Below are 23,753 nucleotides of genomic sequence, written 5' to 3'. Positions count from 1 at the left end.
AACTTTTTACACTTGCTCCCAGTACTAATAGAGACATTTCTAACACTATACAATATGCCTACAGTTTTCAGGTAATATCAAGGCAATTGTTTTCATTCCTAACTGTGGCATCCTAAGAATTTGGGATTAGCGGACAGTGAATTTTGACTCCCTTCTTGGAATGTTAGGGTAATGTTCTACTCTTTTATATGCTTAATGTTTCTGCCAAAGAGGAGAGTGAAAAGGAGCACAAAGTCAGAAGTTACTCACTATGCTTTTGATAGTTCTTTGGCAAGCCTTTCCCTTTAATGTTAACCAATTAATTGCCTCTCCCCGATCATTAGGTGAAGAAAAGGTGGAGTCCCTCAATGAAAAAGACTGGGGTAGGGGGCCGTGCTCAGAGGTGCTGCTGTGTAATAGACAGGAAGAGAATGAGAACAATCCTACCGTTTGGACGAAGAGCCTAAAATGAGTTTGCTGATGAGAGTAAAATATTTGTCATTCTACAGGGTCCTGAGGCCATGTCAGTGATTGAGTGCTGATAGTAGTCGAAAGGTCACTAAGTGACTAATGCAATCCCATTTTAGGACTTGAATAGCTAATTGGATTTTATGATTTTCGAGGATTTAACATTATTTATTATGGGCAATGGGTTGTCCGGTGGTGGGAAGACCAGCATCATATGCCTTTTAAATACCTCTTCAAACAAGATAATGTTGTTTTGTTTTTTTTTTCATAGGTAGAGCCAATTAAAGCATATTTTGCTCCAGCGGCACTAGAGGACTACATGATAGTATTGCTAAGCCAAAGTGGGAGTAGAATGCTCTGTACGAAAGGGAGAGATGGAGTACTGTGGCTTAGCCTCCAGCCTCCTGAAGGTCATAGATATTAATGTGGCCTGGGAATTATCTGTATGATACCTACCATGACAGGGTTCTATTTATATAATTATAATTAATAATGAATAAGTCATTTTGGTTTAGAGACCCAGAATTAAATTTATCATCTGTTCAAGACATAAATCTTCAGAAAGAATGGGATAATGATTTGTCTTATGCATTTCTATGGCTAGCCTGACATTTTTATACCAGATGAGTGAGCATGTAGCTCCAAAGTTATAAGGTCTACACTAATGTCTCCCAGATGTTTATCAAAAGTCCTCAAAGTAACTATACAGACTCTCACATAAAATTTCGCAGTAAATTCCCCAATATATGCATATGTCTTAGGACGTATTTTATGAATCTCACATAATAGCAGAAAGCTCAGGATTAAATTTTTGACTGTTATAAATGTTTTCAAAAAGCTTTGTAAAGGATTCAAGATGATCATAACACACAGGCAATTTCAAAATTCTCCCATGACCCTTGGCAATGGACTTACTCTTTTAACGGCATGTTCCTATTTTCCCAGCCATAACCTGTATCCTGATTCTTTAATTTTTTTTTTCTCTTTTGAAATTGATTTTTTCTAGGAAGATGGGTTGCTTAACATTTCTAGAGGTTGGACATGAGTAAGGGAAGTTAATGGTAAGTATGTTAATATGTATTCAAGGTCAGATAGGTTTCAGAAAATACAAATAATCTTTTCCAGAAAGAAACAAGAGCCATTATTTGTCCATCTCAGCAGCTTCCAATGATAATAACATTTTAAGATGCCAAAGGGGTCATCTAAAGGCAGTTTTAAATAACATACCATTTATTGAAACAGAGTACAGCTACCTGCTTATAGAATCTTTGGTAGAATATCCCTGGTGTTTTGAGGCAGCAGAACCTGGTGATTAAAGTCTCAAGAGAGGAGCCAGGACCTTTGGATTCTGAAGTTGGTGCTAGAACAGCTCATACACTCACTATCTAAGTTCTCAGAAGGAGAATCTCTGAATCTATAGTGATTTAGAAAACAGAGGACTGAACTTAAGGTCAGAAAAATTCATTTTAATACTTGCTTGGTAAATAGTACACCTGAGGCTCAGTTTCTTTAAAACTTCATTTGTAATTTGATGGATTAATATCTTCCTCCTAGAGTTGTAGGGTGTTGTGTGAGGTTATGTGAACTAAAATTATTTTGTAAATTGTAAAAGACTCATCAAATGAGAGTGATTGTTTTTATTATACAGATACAAAAAAAAGGCTCATGCCTTGTCCCCAAGACCTAAAGGGAATGAGACACTCTATCATAACCTTACACTGTACTTATTCCTTCTTCAGTTATAAAAGTCTGTTGGAGAATGTAGGAATGGTGTTTTTATGCTATCAATATGATGGTGTAAAAGGCCTTTCAAAAAGTATTGTTTGGATATGCCAAACAAATTTATTGTATATACAACCTGTCTCTTTTAGTTACTATTATTCTTCTAAATTCTTTTTCATGGAAATATTTTGTTTTAGAGAAATGTTGAGTTTACCTCAGTAATTTGGAAGGCTGGAGGAAGGAACTAAAGTGTTGGCAGTAACAGTCCAGTCTTTAAAAACCGGAGAATTATTTATAGGTAAATGATAATTGAGAGTCTGGGCAGAGTAGGGGTGTGCGAGTGGAAACTAGGGAGCTAAGATTATTAAGGATCTAAGTCTCAATTATGAAATAATCTCAAATGACAGAATAGCAATTTTGTATTGAATCAAATTCTCTATGTCAGAGAATTCTTATTATTTTTTTGAGCATCAAGCATAAATATAAATTAAGACAAAAGTTCATTTATTGTTGCATGGAGAATGCCCAAATATGTGCAAATGCTAGTAATCTTTTGCAGTTATCAGTGGATATATTAAGTCTTGACAGATGACCAATGTCCCAAGTCTATTCTCAACCGTAATAATTTATTACCTAAAAAGAGAGCTCAGAGGTAGAGGTCTGTAGTAGGCTGATACTTGCCAATTTCTACCCTGGTCCATAGATCCATATTGTAACTCAGAGATTTATATTTATGGCAAAATTGTATAGTCAGTTTAATCAAGTTGCTTTCTTAATGGAGAGGCTACTGAAGAGAGTCAACCTCTGGTGATGAGGTACCCGAGGGAGGAATTTTGCCAAACAATTACAGTGACCTTACGTGGCATAAAGTCAACTGGCACCTAGGCATTGTCCCAGGCAATCTGAAAGACAAAGTAGATGGCCAAAGCAAATAATTCACATTAATGTATTTTTCTTTAAACTCTGTACTGTCTGATTCAACTATCTGTTTAGTTCAGATGAATTGGAAAATTGCCCAGTCTCCACAGTTCTCAGCACTCATGCCTAACACATGCCTAACATACTATGGTAAATGTTGTGAAATAATAATTTTATTGAGAATAAAACAGTATCAAACAATGTTGAACAAGGAGACATTAATCACTCACAAATACATCTCAGAGTTAGAAGATATCATAGCATCAATGGCATCCACTATAGGCCTAGTCAGAGCTGTGTAGAGGCTTTGGAGCTACAAAGAATGAATATGATTCCTGACTGTGCCTCTTACTAGATGAGTGACCTTAAGCAAGTAAGGTCCTTAAGTAAGTGACCTTAAGTAAGTACTCCCTAATCTCTTTGCCAATAATGTAAGAAGAAAAATATTAGCTATGTGAGAAGATCTGGTGAGAATTAAATATGATAATGTATGATGCCTAGCACATAATAATGGTGCATTGAATGCTACCAATCATTACTACTATTTCTTTGAAATCTGAGTGACACACTGTGTCTATTGTCTCTCAGCTCCAAACCCACCTTCCTCTTCTTTGCTTTGGGATGCTGGAGCTAGTGTACTACAAATCACATTTCTGTTTTGCCAGGGGATTCTGGTAGGCTCTGTCAATAGAGGCCACTAGAGGGAGACTGCAGGGCTGGAGAAGAGAAGGGACTTGCTTCTTGTGGGTTTTCTGCCTGCTGCAGTTTCCATTAAGCATTGCTTCAGTTGAAGCAATGCTTCTTCATTCTTTCAGCAGTTTCTTTCCAGGGCAGAAGCCAAATCCAGTGCAGCTTTTCCGGCACTTGCAGAACCACATTATCCTGCACACTCAGAGATACCACCACCAACCAGCCAGTTAGAGCTCTGTATCTGAGCCCTGATAGGCCCTCCTTAGAGCTCAGAGGCACTATCACTAGTTGAGCAGCACCCCTTTTTCTCAGATGTCCAAGTTTTAGCTTCACAGGGCTCTTCCTCTAAGCTTTGAAGTATTAGTATTTCTAGCCCCTTCCTATTGTTTCCTCAGCTGCAGGAATGGTAACCCCTTTCAGGATTTGCTATCTTCACACCACAGAGTTCTCTTATTATCCTTCCAGTTACCAGACTGACAACTTTGTACCTAGTTAATTATTTATTGTATTAAATTTCCTCTCTTCAAATAAGTGGTATGGTTTCTACTTCCTGAGTAGCCCTCACTGACACACTCAATATCTGACAGTTTATTTAATCATTTGGACAGCTTAGAAAGATCTCAGTTTTGAGAGGGGGGCCTTTTTAACCACACAGAACAACTTTCTGAATTTCACCAGCTTATCCAGTATTGACATGTTTCAAATAAGGTTACTACTCCAAAGTCCCATAACTAGGTGGAAGTTATGAGGCAGACAAGGCAGCCAGTGGGAAATGGCATGAAGGCATGAATAGAAATGAAATGATTGATTGCTTGTTCAAAGCAAAACTACAGTGATGAATCACCATTCTAGAACTTATCCATAAAATTCCAGTAAAATTCAGGAACTGGTCTGATGCAACATTCCTCAACTTCCTATTAAAATATCAAATAAGACATAAAAATATGAAAGCTCACAATTCTACAAGCTTCTATTAACAATCAACTTATTGCTAGAATGGAAAGATGTTGCACAAACTGCAAGCTAGTGGAACCAGAAGAAAAAAATATGAAATTGATATTGTATCTGAAAATAATAGCTAATATTTCTTGAATACTTAATATATACCAGGCATTTCTTAATACTTTTTAATAAGTTATTTCATTTAATCTTCCTTAAAGCTCAAAATAGGATAGAGATCCTACTATCTCTATCTTATAAATGAGGAAATTAAGGCATAGAGAGGTTAAGTGATTTACCTGGTTACCTTTAGCTAGTCAATGGCAGGGATGGGATTAAAACTCAGGTAATCTGGGTCCCCTCGCTTTTAACTCCTATAATGATTATCACCTCTTTCCTTCTGGCACTTAGCTCAATTAGAAGAGTCACCAAGGCCCCTCCATTGCATGAGTTCTGCTTTTTGAGGTAGTCAGAATGACATTCAATTACTTTCCTTCTCTGATTAGTATTTTTATTCCTGAATCTAGATAAAAGAGAAATTGCATATCCAAGAGGAGTGTGTATGGGAGAGGTTTAATGCCCACAAGCAAAGCACCATAGAAGGTAGCAGGATCAAAAATTACTCTAGAAACATGCAAAACCAACTGCTATGGTGGTTTTTTGTTTTTGTTTTTTTCATGTAATTCATTGGTTCAGATCAATGATTCTCAACAAAGAGGGCACATCGGAAACACCTGGGAAATTTTTTACATACACAACCCTATGTCTCTCAAGATTTTGAGCCAAGAGGTCTAGAATGGAGCCTAGGTGTGTATTTTGAAAAGGTTGCCTAGGTTGAGGACCTAATTAAGAGTCACTGGTTCATATTATCCGAAAGTGACTCAGCAAATTCACTGATTCAGAGAAGCAGATTCCAGCTTGGTTCAGCAGAGTCACACACCACACACTTGATGACTGCTAAAGACTGAGGTTTGGTTTAGGTAATAAGCACAGTAACGCCCTGTCTAGCTTTATTTATTAGAAGGGGATTTAGTCAGAACAAAAGTGAATTCAGCGTAAGGCAATTAGCAATCTAAGCAGTCTGTTTGATGGCAGACAGAGGGTAGATAGATTTCTTATTGTTCTAGAAGAACTCCTTCCACCCAATTTAAAAACAAACAAACAAACAAAAAAACAAACCATGGGCCCTATAAATATGCTGTAGAACAGACAAAGGAAAGGAAAGACGTAAGTTGAAAATACTTTATTTTAGAAACCAAAGGAAAATTACAGAAAAGAAAAAGCCCACCAAAACCCCTGATTTTTAAACATTAAGATGGATAACATGACTCTATGAAACATGAGTAATTCACAAGAGGAGAAATGCTGAGATGAACAATAATAGAATGGAATGAAAAAGAATAAATGTTAAATGGAAAGAAACAGGGAAATTAAGAATCCAATAACAGATTTCAGATATGCTTTGGAAGCATAAAAGGCATGATAGCTCTTGCAAAGCACTGAATTACTGACATGGAAGACAAAATTTAGAAAACCTTTCAGGATACGGAACAAAAGGATCAAGAACTGTAAATAATGGAAAAGGATGGGGAAGGTGACTGTGCATGTAAGTTTGTACTCATTCAGTTCCAGTTTTATGCTCACTGTCCTATGTAATTATTAACCACTCCCTCCTTTTTCACTTTCGAAATTGTCCTGGTTTGAATATAAATTATTTGATCACCTGACTATGGGGGACAAACCTCAGAGAATTAAATCAAGAAAGCTAACTGCATGGGCTTCCCTGGTGGCGCAGTGGTTGAGAGTCCGCCTGCCGATGCAGGGGACACGGGTTCATGCCCCAGTCCAGGAGGATCCCACATGCCGCAGGGCGGCTAGGCCTGTGAGCCATGGCCGCTGAGCCTGTGCGTCCAGAGCCTGTGCTCCGCAACAGGAGAGGCCACAACAGTGAGAGGCCCACGTACCGCAAAAAAAAAAAAAAAAAAAAAAAAAGATTATTTTTAAAAGTCAATGAATAAGAGTATAATTAATAAAGTAAATATGTATATATACATAAATAATTATATAAGTAAATGTATATATATGAATATATCAATGCTTATGTAATATACATAATAGGTACATATTAAATACATATGTATGTATGTAAATATATGTGTATTTATATAAATACTTACATAAATATAAGTAAATATGTATACATAATAAAATAAAGTAAAAGCAACCTTCCTAGACCACTCTGGCCCAGAGTTCTATCAGCTTTTTCAGAATTATCCACAAGAATTCTGCAGACCATTTGCTTAGCAACTTCCTTTGCACGGGATTTAGAATCACTGAACCCACAGTAGAGGAAAGAATGCCAGTGATGAGATGCAAGGACATTTTTGTATTTTGAAATGAAATTTCTTATGAGTCCCTCTTATGAGGGACTTGAATCACTTTGTCATCACTATCTCATTAACTGTCTCATCACAGAAAAGTTATCAGTTTTCTTTAAGAAAACCCCACAAAATCAAGGGAGTTTGTCAGATTTTTGCCATAAACTTGCTTTTCTTTAATGCCTGTTGAATTTTAGTGTATGGGAACAGAGGTTTAGGGAAAGGGAAAAAAAAGGAACTAGCATATTTTTAAAAAAGTTGAGTACCTACTATATATCATATGATGTTGCTAATGCATTTGAGATAAATTATTCTATTTAATCAGTACCTCCAACACTACGAGTAGTTATCATCTCATTATCTCTATTTTATGAGCAAGGTTTCTCAGATTCATATATGGGTACACCTGGAATGGATTACATTCATTATCTTTTAGTACCTCTTTTTCCCTCTTGTTCTCTTGCTTCACATGAGGGTGGCCACCCCTCCTTTACAACAGGTACATATTCTAGTTTTTCCTAACTGCACCTTAAAGCTGCTGTACTTATGGTTACAGGCCTATGTCACCTCCTGTTGCTTAGCCAGTCACTGAGGCATTTCTGGTTAATACTTGCCTACTCAAATGCATTAACATTTCTAATCCAGAAGGCTGATCCTCAAGCTCTAGCAGGCCTGCAGGTTATTTTTTAAAACATCAGTTACTTAATTCACTTGATGTATATGTATATCAAATCATCACGTTCTGTGCTTTAAATATCTTACAATTTTATTTGTCGAATATACCTCAGTAAAGCTAAAAAAAAAAGTGAGTTGTTAACATTTAAGGACAATTTTACATTAAAAAAAAATCCACACTCTGGCTTCCTTTGAACATTCAGAATATTTGGCAACATCCCATGGGTAACAGCTGGTTGGAGGTGAGTGGTGGCCAGCTGTCTCCTTCAGAAAGGCTAGGCACCCTTCAGGTACCTAAAATTTTTACTACTACCTACTGAATTATTTGGGACTGTTTTTCACATTTCCATTACCATCCTGGCTCCTATATGGCATCTGAGTTTGAGACCTCTGCCCCAGGTCATAGATTCTCAAACTGTACTATGCATATATAGAAATGACCTGGGGGAGTTTCTTTAAAAAAAAAAAAGCAGATATCAGGCCACGGCATATAACTTAGTGGAATTCAGTGAGTCTAGAATCTAGACTTTAGAGAAGTTACCTACTTGTGATTTTGTTTCAGGTGGTACCCAGTCACAGTCTGAACATTAGGGGAGACTCTTAGGATAACGTGGTCCCCAAAATATACTCGGAATCACCTGTGGACACAATCACCAGCAAAGTTGTTTGGTTTTGGGATAGATTTCTACACTCCAACCCCAGGGATTCTGATTTGATAAGTCTGAGAATCCATATTTTGAAAAGTTATCTGGGTGTTGCTGACACACAGATGGCCACCACTCCAGGGGCTGAAAGCCTAAGGAATTATATACTTATTGATAGAAAAACAGTGAGTACAATGGGAAGCTAGGAATAGAACTGGCTAACCTTAGCCAGATCTGAATTCTTGTCTGATTCCCTGATGTTTTGTTTGGTAAGAGATGACAGGATAAAATACAATTCCAGGCTTTTTCTCTTTTTCACCAATGATTATTTCCAGTAACTTTACTTTTCATCAACTCTGACTTTCTCTAATTTTACATGTCAAGAATTTTTGGCCACACAATATAGTGACATTGGCTGGGGGACGGGGGCGAGAATTTGGGAATGCAGTGACTCAAAGCCAGGAGAAAGACATCACTTTTATCTGGGGACAATGAAAAATTTAATAGCGTGGTAGAAACACTTTTTCTACTTCTTACAAAATCAATTTCCTCACGACCTTACTCTTCCAGCTTTGTTCTACATAACACAGTAAATTCTGGGTGGTCGTGAACTCTATCCACCCAGTGAATGAGAATTTTTTTCATAAAGTGGGACATTTCTTAGGTTCACATCACCCCCACCTTGAAAGATGAGGACTTTCCCACAGGTGTTACTTAGTTCCGTTACACTGGAAAGGATGGAAACGGACCATTGATTCAGTTTGATCAATAGTCACTGAGCATCTCTTATGAGCCACCCACTGTGCTAGAAGCTTAGGGTTCTATTTAGTGGAGGAGAGAGACACATATGTGAACAAATAATTACATGGCTGTGCAACAGATCTAGAGAAGAAGAATGGTCATGGTAGAAATGACACAGAAGTTAAAGTGATAAACTGGGGTAGGGATAGGGTGGGCAGCAGACTGCACAGGTGATATGTAAGCAAAGTTTTGAATGTTGAATAAGAGTTTCATGCAGACACCGGGAAAAGGGCATTCCAGGCAGTGAGAGCAGCATGTGCACGTGGGCATTGCTGAGTGGAGTGCACGGGGTGAGGGTTAGTATCTAGAAGATACGAGAATTAAGCCAGGCTCAGGTGATGAAAGGCCTTGAATATCACACAAAAGCTGCTTAGGGGCTTCCCTGGTGGCGCAGTGGCTGGGAGTCCGCCTGCCGGTGCAGGGGACGCGGGTTCGTGCCCCGGTCTGGGGAGATCCCACATGCCGCGGAGCGGCTGGGCCCGTGGGCCATGGCCGCTGAGCCTGCGCGTCCGGAGCCTGTGCTCCGCGGCGGGAGAGGCCACAACAGTGAGAGACCCGCGTACTGCAAAAAAAAAAAAAAAAAAAAAAAAAGCTGCTTAGAATTCATCCTATAGGTGAGAGCTTTGCAGAGTGTCGGGGGTTCCTGAGAGGATTTTAGGTTGCTTGGGGGGCTTGACGTTCAAAAACTCTGAATTGCATAGTGAGAAAGTTAATCCCCTTTCAATTAAATGTTTAATCCCTCTGCTAAATCAAGGAGAAAGCCTCAGTTTGGTGTCAGTGTGTCTTTAACACTTCTCTAACATCTGGAAATTTTCCCTTTAAAAAAAAAAACTCAGGCAATTCTACCTAGCCAGAATTACTTTGTTTTCATTGTCTACTTATTTTCACAGTTAACTTCTATTTATGGCAAGGGGTACTGTTTTTTCATTAGTGTCATGATGAAAAGATCTTTAAAAATAAATTTAATTAAAACAGTTAATTTAAAAAATAGCAATAGGTGATCAGAGATACAGCAGAAATTATGAGGGCTGTACATGGATGCCTAAAGTTTGGGAAACAATGCTGTTGTTTTTAGGAAGTAGGGAAGTTCAAGCAGCTAGCGAACTACTCTTCTGACAGCAGCTTGGAGAATATAATGGAGGATCCAAGAATGGAGGCAGAGAAGTCAAGAATGGAGGTGATTGAACTACTGGCAGACGTGGTGGTGTGGCCACGGTTAGCCTGTTGGTTTATTCCCATTCTCCTGGCCTGAGCTGCAGCTATTTCTTGATGAAGATGCAAAGATCTTTAAGTGGCTGCTGCTCAGCAAGTGTTAAAGGCAGACTTGAAATAAAGGTCAGAATGAGATTTAATTATTTTCCAGTATTCTAACCTATGATGGACTATTATTTAGAAATTGATGCAATCTCAAAACTCTTAACTAATGGATTTTTATGAATATAAGCAGGCAATCTTAGCTTTAGTATTTTTTTTAATTTGACAAATGGTAGTTTCTTTTTTTTTAAATTAATTAATTTATTTTTGGCTGTGTTGGGTCTTCGTTTCTGTGCGAGGGCTTTTTCTAGTTGCGGCAAGCGGGGGCCACTCTTCATTGCGGTGCGCGGGCTTCTCACTATCGCGGCCTCTCTTGTTGCGGAGCACAGGCTCCAGACGCGCAGGCTCAGTAGTTGTGGCGCACGGGCTTTGTTGCTCCGAGGCATGTGGGATCTTCCCAGACCAGGGCTTGAACCCGTGTCCCCTGCACTGGCAGGCAGATTCTCAACCACTGAGCCACCAGGGAAGCCCCTTAGGTTTAGTATTTGCTTTCCAAAGTGTCTCATTCTAATCTGTGTCCTGGCTGTGGGTCTCCTATCCTGTTAGTTCCTCAAGCTCCCTCAGTGCCCCTCAGGTCTAGGACAGGTGACAGACTATGTAGGCGGTTAGGGGGAGCACTGTTTTAGTCCATTTGGGAAGTGGGAAACCCTGCTCCTCTTTCCTCCCTCTCCAGCTGCCGCTGACCATTTAGGAGTTACAGTACAACCACTCCAGTTCAATGCAGGGCGATAGAACATGGGCGGGCTGTTCCTACTGCCAAATGAGTGCCCAGGAAGATGTGCCCTGGCCTTCTCAAACTGAAATTAGAATCATTTTCCCGAAGAAAAAGATGTTTCAATAAAAATGCTTCTCATCTGTTTTTAAAATTTGAACGTACAAAGTGTTTTTATGTATATTAACTCACTGAAACCCTTATCAATTCTTTAAAATAGCATGGTAGGTGCTCAATAAATACCTGTTTAATGAGTACTATTTATAATTTATAATGGAAGAAATTGAGGCTCAGAGAGGTTTCCAAAGCCATTCAGGTGGTTCTCGAAGACAGGTCTTCTGGTTCCCCTCCTCACTCCACATCCCCTTGATCTCAAACAACAAGAGCCTTGTTACAGATAGTGTTTGGTGTCTACAGAACTATAAAAATCAGAGTTCTGCTATATTATGATCAAACAGGCTCTTGTGCCCTGGCCTGAGGTCTTAACAGCCACAGATAACATTGTTTCAATGGAAAAATCAATTCTGTATTAGAGATTAATTCATCTGCAAATCACGACAACTTGGTGCATATCTTTCTATATAGATATATAACAGAGAAATGCTTTTTAATATAATGATTTACATTTATTGATTTTTAAAAAAGTAATCACACACACATTTTAATTCCTAGAGATCTTATGCTTTCTGGGCACCTGTATCTCAACAGAATGTCACCAATTGGAAAGAATTATCTGCACATGTTTGTGGAAGGCCCCGAGGACCAGGTTCTGTAAGATTGCTGATAGTTATTGACCTGTGTTTCTCTGGCTTTAGGGGAGGCATGTCAGAATCTTGGGATTTGGGGATGGAATGCTTTTTTGAACTATATTCAAAAAAGCTAGAGAATCTGATAGATTCCTTTAAGGCTGGTGGATCCTGCTCCAATTTTGTGAATTACTCTTGTAGTGATTGTTACTAAGATATGGGTTTCATCCATCAGGAGTGTTGATGAGTGGAAAAAGAATGATAATATTGCCATAGTAAAGTGTGTTTTGAGCAATGGGGAGGCATTAGACTCAGTGCAGTATACTTTGTGTTTGCTGAATGAAAGAATGAATAAATGAATGAAAGTTGCTTGCTTTAAGAAGATTTATCTAGCAGTGGTGTGCAGAATGGTTTGGAGGAAAGGAACTAGAGATATTAGGGGCTATTCAAGAGTATGGGTGGGAGGAGCTAATGTCCTGTGAAAATTAGAAGGAAGAATAAGGACATGCAAAACATACTGAGGAAGGCAACAGAACCAGGTGCCAAGAAAAGGGAGAAGTCAAAGATGCTAATGAGAAATCTCGTTATAGGTGGGAGGGGACACCATCTCAGGATGTCTTTAAATATTTTGAGTTTGAGGTGAGAATGAGAGATATAACTGGAGATTCCAGTTAGAAATTCCTGGTGTTGCCATATGCAAGGAGACAAAATCAAGAGTCTAAACCTTGGGAAATGCCCATATGTAGGAGTGTACTAAAGCTCGTTTTTGCCTCATTATTTATACCTCCTTCTTTGAAATTGTTTGAACTTGTTAGCAAATAGTGTTATGGATTCAACAAATATTTATTGCTATGCTCATTCCTACCTCAGGGTCTTTGCACTTTTGTTCTCTTTGCTTGTAATGTTTTTCCCTCAGAAATTTGCATGGCTCACTCCTTACTTCAACCTCTGGTCAAATGTCACCTCTTCAGACAGGACTTTGTGACTAACCATCATCATTCTTTAATCCTTTACCCTGATTTATTTTCTCCATTGTACTTGCCTTTACTTAATAATACCATATTATATATTTATTTGTTTGTATGTCTTATTGTCTGCCTCCCTGACTAGAATATAAGTTCTTTAACAGCAAGGGCTTTGCTATTTTATTTCTTGCTGTATTCTAAGCTTTATATTGAGCACTTAACTTGGGAGGCTGGTCACTGCTGTTTGGAGTAAGGGAGGACATATAACTTGGCATGCAGGGGAAACCATTCTATGTGGGTTGAGCCTTTCTGGGTTTATGGGTGATTTTAATTTTATTCTTTGGCATTTTATTAACTTTAAGAATTATCTACAAAGAACATAATTTTTAATAATCAGAAATAAAGGAACAAATGATATGCTTAACACAATAATGGCTACATCTTTTCAAGCTGCATCATAAACCAGAGTGATAGTAAATACAGCTGCTAAAAATAATTATCTATCCTACATTTCTAAAGTTAGTCATTCACATTTTCCTCCCAACCTCTCTAGACACACACTCTGAGCTATCTTACTTTAAGGTTTATAACTGCAATTATGGTGACAGAACAGCAGAGATTGTTGGATCTTCTTAGAAGGCAGAAGAAGATCTTTTCTTAGATGGACTAACCTAGATTTCCCATAGTCAAAAGACCAAGAAATGGACTAAACGCTGCTTGGAGTCCTTTCCTGCCTTGAGAGGTTGGATTCTTAGGATGCTCTAACTTAAAGCTATATTTTAGAGACCACTAGATGGCGCTCTGTGCCTGCAACCAGGCGAAGGCACATTGGATTAATTCAGGCTTGCATTTATCATTCATTTCCTTATGTGTATAACACACTATGTGACGTGACTCAAATTAACTCCTTGTATAGCATTAAAACAATAATAGTGCTCTATATGAACCTATTAAATTCACAACACATAGAAGCAAATTCTTTGCTTAATGGAATCCCTGTTTAAGTACATCTGGTTGGGACTGAACAAATAGAATTCCACAAGTGAGCCAGATTGTAATTCTATTAGATAAAGACATGCTGAGCATCTAACTTCGTTTATGGAAATAAAAATTTTTATTTTTAAACTGGAGAGTATTCACCCAACTTTTGTTTGGCTTTGAGTTGAGGCTTTCAATAGAAAAATACACCAATTGATTGTATGCAGGTTGTGCAGCCATCAAAGTGCTTGATACTGAAAGTTCAGTTAATGACCACCCCTAACTGAGAAGAAAGTAGTGACAACCCATGTCTAAGTCATTCCTAAGAATGCTACTGAAAGATCCAGACAGAGCCATTGTCTGGAACTGTACAGGCTTAGCACTTGCAGAGCAATGAAAATATAAAGCTAGACTCAAATACAAAGGAAAATACCACCTTTTAATACAGAAATACCATCAACTCAGAATGTCCATGCTTCAAAGCCATGTCAACTCTGACTTTTCAGAAAAAAAAAGATGAATTCCTTTCTCCTGTTCTTTGATGCCATCGTCCAATTGGAGTGACAATAAGGCTTCTTTTACTTGGACCCAAGTGTTTCTAAAAATTTTAAACCATTATCCTTGAGAGAATAAAATATATCAAAATGTTACTGAAGGTTATATGAGGACACCCATGGGGTAGTAGCGCATATGCATTACTTTTATAATTAGAAAAGCGATACACATTTTAAAAGTCCCTGAAAATTGTACACATCAAACAATTTTGTTATAGTTAGGATTCAACCACAGTCTGCCTTATGGATATCCTTTTTTATAATCCTTAGTATATAACAGTGCTACTGTCTAAACTTTGATCTAATAAATGCCACAAGTCAGTTCCATTAGTATGGATAAAGCCTGCATGAAAAAAGGGAAACTTCTGAACATTCAATCCATGTCAGGTAAGACTCTCCCCTTTCTAACAACCCCTTTCTCCCCTTCTCCCCCAAGAAGTCTAGACCATCAACTGGGTCATGTTTCTACTGCTCCTTTAGTTCCTAGAAGCCTCCTATGAGAAATCAGGGTAGTAGATAAGACTTGTGAATTCCTCACTAATACCGACAGATAGAAATAGAACACTACTTTTTACCTCTGACATAACTGGTCCAAAGATCCAATCATTTAGAATCCATACAAAAAAAGCAACTAGTTGAAACTGGACCTCAAAGTTCACTTCATTGCTGACCAAATTTACACATACCTAACCTGAGGTGCACCTCAGTGAGTTGGAATTCTAAGTGGGCTTTCAAAACAGCAGAATCTTTTTTTTTTTCTTCCTTAGGCTTGGTCCACTGGAACCAGATCGCTTAAGCCTAAATATCATATACATACAAAAATGCATCTAGAAGTGCTCTGGAGAGAGCAAGCTAGAATATTTGAGTTCTCATTCTGATTTAGTTTTTTTAGTAAGCTACATCAACACTATGTGCTAAAAGCATGATCATTAGAATAAGAATACACAGTGCTCTAGGTACTGTGCTTAGAATTTTGCAGACACGATATCATCCTCACCGTAACTTTATGAGACAGTCATATTTTGTGGATCAAAAATTGAGGCATAGAGACATCAGGCATGTTTTCTCAAGGAAAGATGTCTAGAAAGTTGTAGAGCTAAGATTCAAACATAGGTCTGTGCTTCTCAAAAACCTATTCTCTTCACCCCTACTTTGTATTTCTTCCATCTATATGTTATTATTGTCTGATTTGTAAAATAAATACTGTCTTGCTCACTTCACAAAATAATTGTGAGGATAAAATTGAAATATAGATGTGAAAGGATAAATTTAAACATATACTACAATTAATTTGTTCCTGAAGTCTATACTTTCATACGAAGTATTAAAAGCACTGGTGAGGAAATTTGAAGGTAACTTGTCTTTTTTTCTCTTATTATTTTTAATTGTGTAGGTAATACATACTTATTTTTAGAAAAATATCAATAGAAGCATACACAGGGGAAAATGTGGACTTCTACCATTCAGTTACAATCACATTTAACATTTTTATAAATAAAATTCTAGACTTTATATTTTACAGAAGGTTACACTTTACATACAATGTATACTTTTTTTTTTTTTTTTTTTTTTTGTGGTACGCGGGCCTCTCACTGTTGTAGCCTCTCCCGTTGCGGAGCACAGGCTCCGGACGCACAGGCTCAGCAGCCATGGCTCACGGGCCCAGCCGCTCCACGGCATGTGGGATCTTCCCGGACCGGGGCACGAACCCATGTCCCCTGCATCGGCAGGTGGACTCTCAACCACTGCGCCACCAGGAAAGCCCCAATGTATACTTTTTATCTCTCTGTGTCAACAAATATTTTCATTTTGAATGGGTATGCAGTATTCCATTGTAAAGATATTGATATATCATGATTCATTTAATTAAACTTTTTTTAATATTTGGTAACAACTTTTTATTCTGAAATAAACACACTTGGTATCAATACTTTATTGAAAAGTATTTGTTAAATAATAAATTTAGAAATACATCTCTGTTTCTCAAGAAAGTTGACAATGAATGTGTCTTGTACAGCTTATCAAAATTTGGTGTTCATCATGGAGGACTTTGAACTATCACTTACGACATGTAAGCTAGAAAAAGGAAATTTGTTTAAGAAGTATTGACCTCTACTTCATAATTTAAAAGTCATTGTCAGCAGACTGTGCACTAATATAATGGTTTAATTGGTACAGCAGCAGATGCTACATTTAGATATCATGCTGTAAAGAATGATTTTTCATTTAGATCAAGTGGTTAGTCTTCCAAGTTAATCTTGCACCTTTTTTATTCCACTATTTTTTGTGCATATAAGAAAAATGAAGACAAAATTAATATGTAATAAACTTCTATGATTGGATATTTAGTGTGAAATATGCTTTAAACCATGCCCTCAGTACAGGAGAAACACAGTCTCCCCTGAAAGTGTCTGACTCCTTCACTGTCAGGAGATCTGAAAGTCTAGCTGAGGTGTTAGGTTGAGGGAAGGTGGCTGGCTTACTTCTTGTTTACCTTTTCCCCATTGCTCTCTTCTCCCACCTTCCCATACAGGAAAGATCTGAGAAAGAAATGAGTGGCTTAAAGATTGCCATTAGTTTGTTTTTCATGCATTTACTCAGAAAGCAATGTGGCAGACGCTGAGATGTCCTTTCTTCCTTCTTGCCTAGTTTTAGAGATTCTGCATCCCATTTCTAGTGCTGTACTGTTTCTCTACTCTTTTGTGTATGTGAATGGGAGTAGCTAGAGTAGGCAGGAGAAAAGACAATGAGATTCTCATCTCTGCATTTAGTGGTGCCACTAAAGTGTACAACACCTTGTTATGAGAGCTCCACGTATTTGCCTAGGGCAATGATACTCAAAGTAGCTGGTTTGCAAACTGTTGTCTATCCAAAATGAGACAAGGAGCTTGTGCCAGTATGAACCAAATATGAACCAACACACTGCCTTCTTCATTAAGAAAGACTTGCCAAGAAAATAATGTCAGATGAGCCGAACAGTGGGCTTAGTGGTATGGTAGGCGGAGTTGGGGTAGAGAGGTTAGACTGTGTGTCCATAGTCTCATGAGGAATTTACTATAATTTCTCCTATAGGAGAAATGAGAGAGACCAACATTTCTGAAAAACCTTGGGCATCTTATTGAAGCTTCTATGGCAATACCTAAGGCTCTAGAAACTGCATTGATGATGTGCATTTATAAAGATTTGCCATTGGTATAGAAACAGTACCTATGGCATGTCTTTAATCCTAGGCAAGGGTGCAAGCTAGTTAGGAACATAGTTCTTTTTGCAGGTGGGTGCTAAACCCACTTACTTTTTTTTTTTAAGAAAAATAAAATGAGGAAGTGGGTAGAGAGTAAGGTGGAAGATGAAGACATGTTACACTGTGAATCACATTCTATTTTGATTAGTAGCAACTAATGGAGAATTAGTGGTGAATTAGGACTAGAATGATTCTTATCAGATCAAAACCAACACCTCTCTACTGGTTATTTAGCTAACACTATAAATTTTTCCAAAGTACTTCACTTTCTTATTTGATTCACACAACAACTCTGTCAGGTTGGTAAAGTAACCTTCTTTTGATTGACAAGCCTAGATGCTCACAGATAGAGTCACTAAGATTCCATGGCCAGTAAGAGGCAGAGGTACACTGAGTCTTTTTTTGAGTACTGTTTAATATACCTTTCATTATGTCATGCTCGTTTAACCAGCATGACTGGAATGTGACCGGAGGTATTCATGAAATAAAATCTAGTGGCACAAAATCCAAGGTGATTTCTGCCACACCAGAAGATAAAACATTAAGGAATTAGACACCAAAATGGGTTTTCAGTTGATTCAGTCATAAGTTAACTCTAAGATATAATAGCCAAGGAGATCAAGACCCAAGATTCTCTATGACTATTCTATGGCAGGCCCAAAGAAAAGGGGTGAGACAGATTAATTGCCCAATGAATGGTGTGTGCTAGTCTCTTCTGCTCTATTTATCTAGAAAAATAAGTAAGCATTGTAAACAAAATTCCCAGAATGGAAATTCCAAATTAATCCCAGGTCTCTGTTTTTCAAGAGGAACGTGTGCAAGATCACTGCTAAGAAAAGTTTTGCATCACTTGACATTTAATTTGAAATCATTTACCTTGAAGTCAGCAACAGTTAGGTGCTACTATCAGCCATTCATCATGAATTGCAGAATACATTTCCCCCAGAGGAGAAAGAACAGTGCCTTGAATAGGGAAAGTCAAGGAAAACCACCACAGTTGAGATCAGATGTTTTAAAAATAAATGTCCTTTACTTGTCCCCTCATGAGGCACGTAAGTTATATTGTGATATCACTGCTTTGTCCCTTGTACCATACAGAAGTGGCACCATGTAAGCGAAATTCTAATAAACAGAATTCAGTACTTAGCCCTGTATTATAAAAATGGACCATCCAAAACACTTATATTTCCATGGGAAAAAACATATGCTAATTAGTTAGCATATATGGCTCGCGAGACAGGCACATGGTACATTCAACAAGAGAAGAAAATAGTAGTGTGGTCACCTTTTAATTGCGTGGGTTTGAATCTATAAGCCAATTATAATACTCCATTAACTCTGCCTAATGAAACCAATATGGAATTAACATGAGATACACATTTTAGAAAGAAATGTGTATCTGTCACTACCTCAGTAGGTAAATTTGAGGCATTAACTTTGGAGAAACAATACAAACTCTCAGAAGAAAAAGTAGTAGGGGGAGTGAAGAGAAAGAAAGAACTGGAGGAGCTGAATGTTACTTAAATGTAAATGTTAACTGCATCCATGTGCAGAATCATTATTTGAAGGTCATGGGAACAGAATTTAGTTGGCCTCAAGTGGAGGTTTGGGTGTGATAAAGTCAGAATTTTGGGGGTAGAAGCATGCTTTGACTCTATCCTATATGTAATGTTGTATTAAGCTTTTATTATGTAGTGATAATACACATACGGTTTCCAAAAGTGGGTAGCTAACGATCTAATTTTAATGGATTTCCCTGATTGAAGGAAGTTGGTTCCTTCCAAGCTGATGAACCTATGTGTTTATGTTTCAAATAAATAGTATACTGAAATAAAACGACTATGCTACTCTCAGGGGTTTGATCATATCAGTGGTATCTCTTTCCATTCAGGAGTTGTGGCAGGATGCCATCAAAACCATTATTTACTAATTAAAGGTTTCATATGAAAGAAATCAGTAGCCCAAAAGAAAGTGGGAGAAAACATCGTGGCTGCTCCTGCTCTAAAAGCAAGTTTGATTTGTCTGATTGTGTGGACAAGTCCACTCTCTTCTGGAATCCTTTAATCATGCACTGGCACAGTCAACAAATTAGGTCACTGGGCATAGATTCTAATAAGGACAGTGGCTAAGTCAATTTGATTTAATGTGTAAAATGACTTCATCATTCTTTTATATTGAGAAAGCTTAAAAAAAAATCACATCATTGTATTAGAGAAAGGTCCACTTTTCAGAAGCCAGGGGAAGATCAGTTATTATTTTTGCTGAAAGCAGATGGTGGTCATATCCTAAAATTACATGTTACAGTGACTTGACATTGAGCTGTACATTTTAAATATAGGACATTATAGAATGACATTTAAATTATATACTAAAAGTAAGACAGGTTAGATATGTTTGAATTTAAAATACAAAGATAAATGAAAGAAAATGTCCTCAGTTGGCCAAACTAGATCTGAGTTAATAAAATAAGCCCTCCCTTTCAAGATGTGTCATGAAAGTAACAATGACAACAGTGATTTAAAATACACTTCTGAATTGAAATACAGAAGTAAATGTGCTTGACATAGAGTTTATTTTATTGTCAGCTTGCAAGGTTGTCCCTGGAGGACTCTTCATCCTTCAGTGATCCTAAAGCTTTGAAATTTACTTATTCTAGATGCTTCTTCACAGTTTCTCTGGTCTCCAAGTTGTAGTGTGCTGTATACTACAAAAATTCATCATGGAGCACAGACAATTTCACTTCTAACTAAGGAACACTAATTTTGGGGAAAATTCTTGCTATTTAAGACTCTTGCCAAACAATCTACAAATGGAAAGGAGTCTGGAGAATGTGAACACTGTTGGCATGTATGAAGTATTAGGTAATAAAGAAGCAATGATGAGAAGCAAGTGATGCTGACTCTTGCATTTGTTAGATCTTATTCTGCATATCTATTAATAATGATATACCTTATGGATGCAATTTCATGTTTATAACACTGGGCATTGGCAGCATTGTGCACCTGTGTTTTCCATGCCTTCCCATCTGCTGCCTACAGTCATTCAGATTCAGGTGACGGAAATATTTCAGATAAAAGTTAATTAGCCTGCACTCTGCAGATCAAATCTCTACAGTTCAGCATTAAATAGAAATCTTCTGGGCAACTGCTGAAAGTAGCCTGAGGCTGCCCTTCCTAAAATTAAAAATGTAAGATTCATTTTTCTAGAAAAGAAACCTTTAGTACTCTCTTTATATTTTACACATAGATTTGATCAAACTTTTCACATATATTTGCTCTTACTCATTTTATTTTTTTATCTCTGTATATATATCGAAAGTAGAAGAGAGATTAGAAATATTTTTTTCCAGCTACAGTGATAGAATGAAAATGATATAGAGTTAGAAATTCTCCCGAGTCTGGAATCTATTATTAGTACACCAACCAATGTTGATCAAGCCCCAGAACTTTCCTCAGTTTCTCAGTTTTTAAAATGGGACCAACACCAACTACCTATTTGTTTCATAAATACTTTGTGCAAGACTCAATAATGCTTGATATTTTATTAAAAAATAATGCACAAAATGCAGAAAACTCCTATTGCTAAAAGGACCCCACCTTCTCTGTAAATATTTATCTTATTGTCAACAGTTAAGTTCTCAAGTAGCTTCCTTTATTGAAACTATATATATATATATATTGTTAACCCACAGGAAACTAAATCATTATAGTCTTCTTTACTTCTAGATAATTGGAGCAGAAATGGGCTGAACACAACTAAATATAGCCAGTCTTTGAACCCATATCACATAGAGAGAGAGTAGGAACAAAGAAACAATCCCAAATGAGTCCTCCCATCCATTTTTACGGTATCAGATAATATTTCTAATGCCTTTCAATACCCAAGACTAATTAACCACTCTACCTATTGCTTCTGTACTAATTGCAGATTTTCTGTTTACTCAAAGGAATTCAGAGGGAGGTGTTTTCTTCTTTACACCGTCGCCTAAAGCTCAGGGACATCGTCTAAAGAAGTCGGAAGGGGCAGGTGCTCTTTCCGACAGGTGCTTTTAGAGTTCCTCAGGGGAGTGAAAGACTCTGGCAGTCTGGGATCTTCTATGCCCATTCCCCACGCTAGTCATTAGAACCTCGACTGCTCTCCACGCTCCCGAACTTCGACTTCTATTCAATACTTCCATAGGGTATCCACTATGTTTCTCCCAACTGGTCAAAACGTGAAGATTTTTTCGCATATTCTCCCACTTCCTTACTTCCATCTGCTACTCTACCTCTCATTTTATTTCCATCTGCGCTTTAAAATGTTTTCTTTTACTTCTACTGAGATCCTTCTACCTGTAAGCTACGGATATGGTCCGATCCTTAAACAATATCAAAGTTGCAAAGCCCCACGACCCGCAGGTCTTCACCCGCGTTCTCTTCCTCCGCCCACCCTCCGCCCCCGCTACCATCCCGGCCCCCAGCGGTGCCCATCTCCACTCCACGCCCCAGACTCCTCTCACCTGACTCTCCCGCGGAAACTCGTGGCGCACGATGCTGATAACTGGAATGTGCAGGACGGAGCTGACCAAGTCGAGCTCCATCATCTCGCCCAGGCCCTGGGGGAAGGCGAGCAGCGCCGATACCCCTTGCACCACCACGGTGTGACACACGCTCTGCAGAAAGGAGAAAGGGTCACTGCTCCACGGCGAGCTAGGGGAGGAGAAGGGCAAGAGCGGCAGATCGCCCAGGCCCGCCTCAATGGCCATCACTACTTCCAAAGACAGGTTGTAGGGCAGCAGCCCTTCCACTCGGTTCAGGTTGTCCACGGCGAAGAGGAGGGCATCCCGAGGCCACAGGGTCTCGGCCCGGTCGCCCTCCCCGGGCTTCCGTGCGCCCGGCGGCCCCCGGCCATACAGGGCGCTCCCCAACCAGCGTGCGCCCGGCGAGGGCGCCGGGGACCGCCAAGTACCTGGCTCAGGTTCATCTCGCTGGGCGCCTGTCCGGCTGCCGTCCGGGGCGCGGCTGGCCGTGCGGGGGGCCGTGGTCCAGGGCTGCAAGTGCACCGCGCCCACCCTCACCGCGTGTCCGATGCGCTTGAGGATCTGGCAGGGTTGCGGGTGCGAGGAGGAGCCGGGCACCCCGGCCAGCACCAGTGCGCAGGGCGGCGGCAGCAGCAGACAGACCCTGCTCAGCAGCCACCACAAACTCAATCTCCTCATTACTGAGACCCGCAGGGAGAAAGCGCGCCCCCTCCTGACCCCGGCTCTCCCCCCGGCAGCCTCAGCCTAAGGTCCCCGCCCCCAGGTTCCGCCGGCAGCTCACTCCGCGTGGCGAAGCTGTCCCAGGAGCTGAAGCGGACTCCGGGCCATCCAAGTTGGAACCTAGCGCGCCCTAGGCAGTCTCGGGACCTGCTCCCAAGTCCCTCCGCCTCGCATCCTCTGCCCGCCCGGTCCCTGCGCTGAGCGGGGCGGGCGGCGCTGGTCACCCGCGGCTTGGGTGCTTGTTCCCCGCCCGCCCCATCCGCAGGGCGGCTTGGGCACTGCGTACGGCCCCGCGGGGAAGCAGGACTGAGAAGCGGCTGGGATTCCTAGGGGGCAACGGTGACCGAGGAGGCAAGGTTCTCACTTGGATTCTTTTCTCGCCCAGGCGAGACCCACTTATTTCCTTGGGGTCGCGCAGGAGAAGGCGTTCACGCCCGGGGTGCGGAAAAGCAGCCAAATCCTCCTTGCTCCACCGTCGGCCACCCTCTCGCGGGCTCTCCCAGCGCTGGCTTCATTTTTCTTCTTCCCTCGCTACTTCCTCTCTTCCTTTCTTTCGTCCTCTCTCCGCCCAGTCGCCGCCGCCGCTGGCTTCCTCAGAGGAGCGACGCGACTGGCCAGCAAAGGGTGGTTCTGCTGGGAGCGCAAAGTTCTCCCCGCCTCAGCCGGCGCCTCTCTGCTGCTGAGCCCTGGCGCCAGCCTGTCGCTTGGCTGTGCTAGACGCCCACTGTTGGTGAGATTCCCGGGTGGCGCTTCCCGCGCCCCTGGCAAGTTCTCTCCCCTCCAAGGCTAG

The 23,753-nt window shown here is 39.7% G+C and overlaps 1 protein-coding gene across 1 annotated transcript in view; it reads right to left on the bottom strand.

Annotated features, from left to right (window-relative positions):
- Positions 1 to 22,921, bottom strand: part of GRIN3A (glutamate ionotropic receptor NMDA type subunit 3A) — a 143,279-nt gene extending 120,358 nt beyond the window's left edge. Inside the window, exon 1 of the mRNA XM_032633838.1 lies at positions 22,223 to 22,921. Within this exon, the coding sequence (XP_032489729.1) occupies positions 22,223 to 22,921 (699 nt within the window). The remainder of the gene's footprint in view (positions 1 to 22,222) is intronic.
- Positions 22,922 to 23,753: the final 832 nt, after the last annotated feature.

Source organism: Phocoena sinus, chromosome 6 (genome assembly GCF_008692025.1).
Source record: "Phocoena sinus isolate mPhoSin1 chromosome 6, mPhoSin1.pri, whole genome shotgun sequence".
In the NCBI taxonomy this organism is placed as follows: Eukaryota; Metazoa; Chordata; class Mammalia; order Artiodactyla; family Phocoenidae; genus Phocoena; species Phocoena sinus.
Note: the sequence above shows the minus strand (reverse complement) of the source record. Positions and strands in the feature narration are given on the sequence as shown.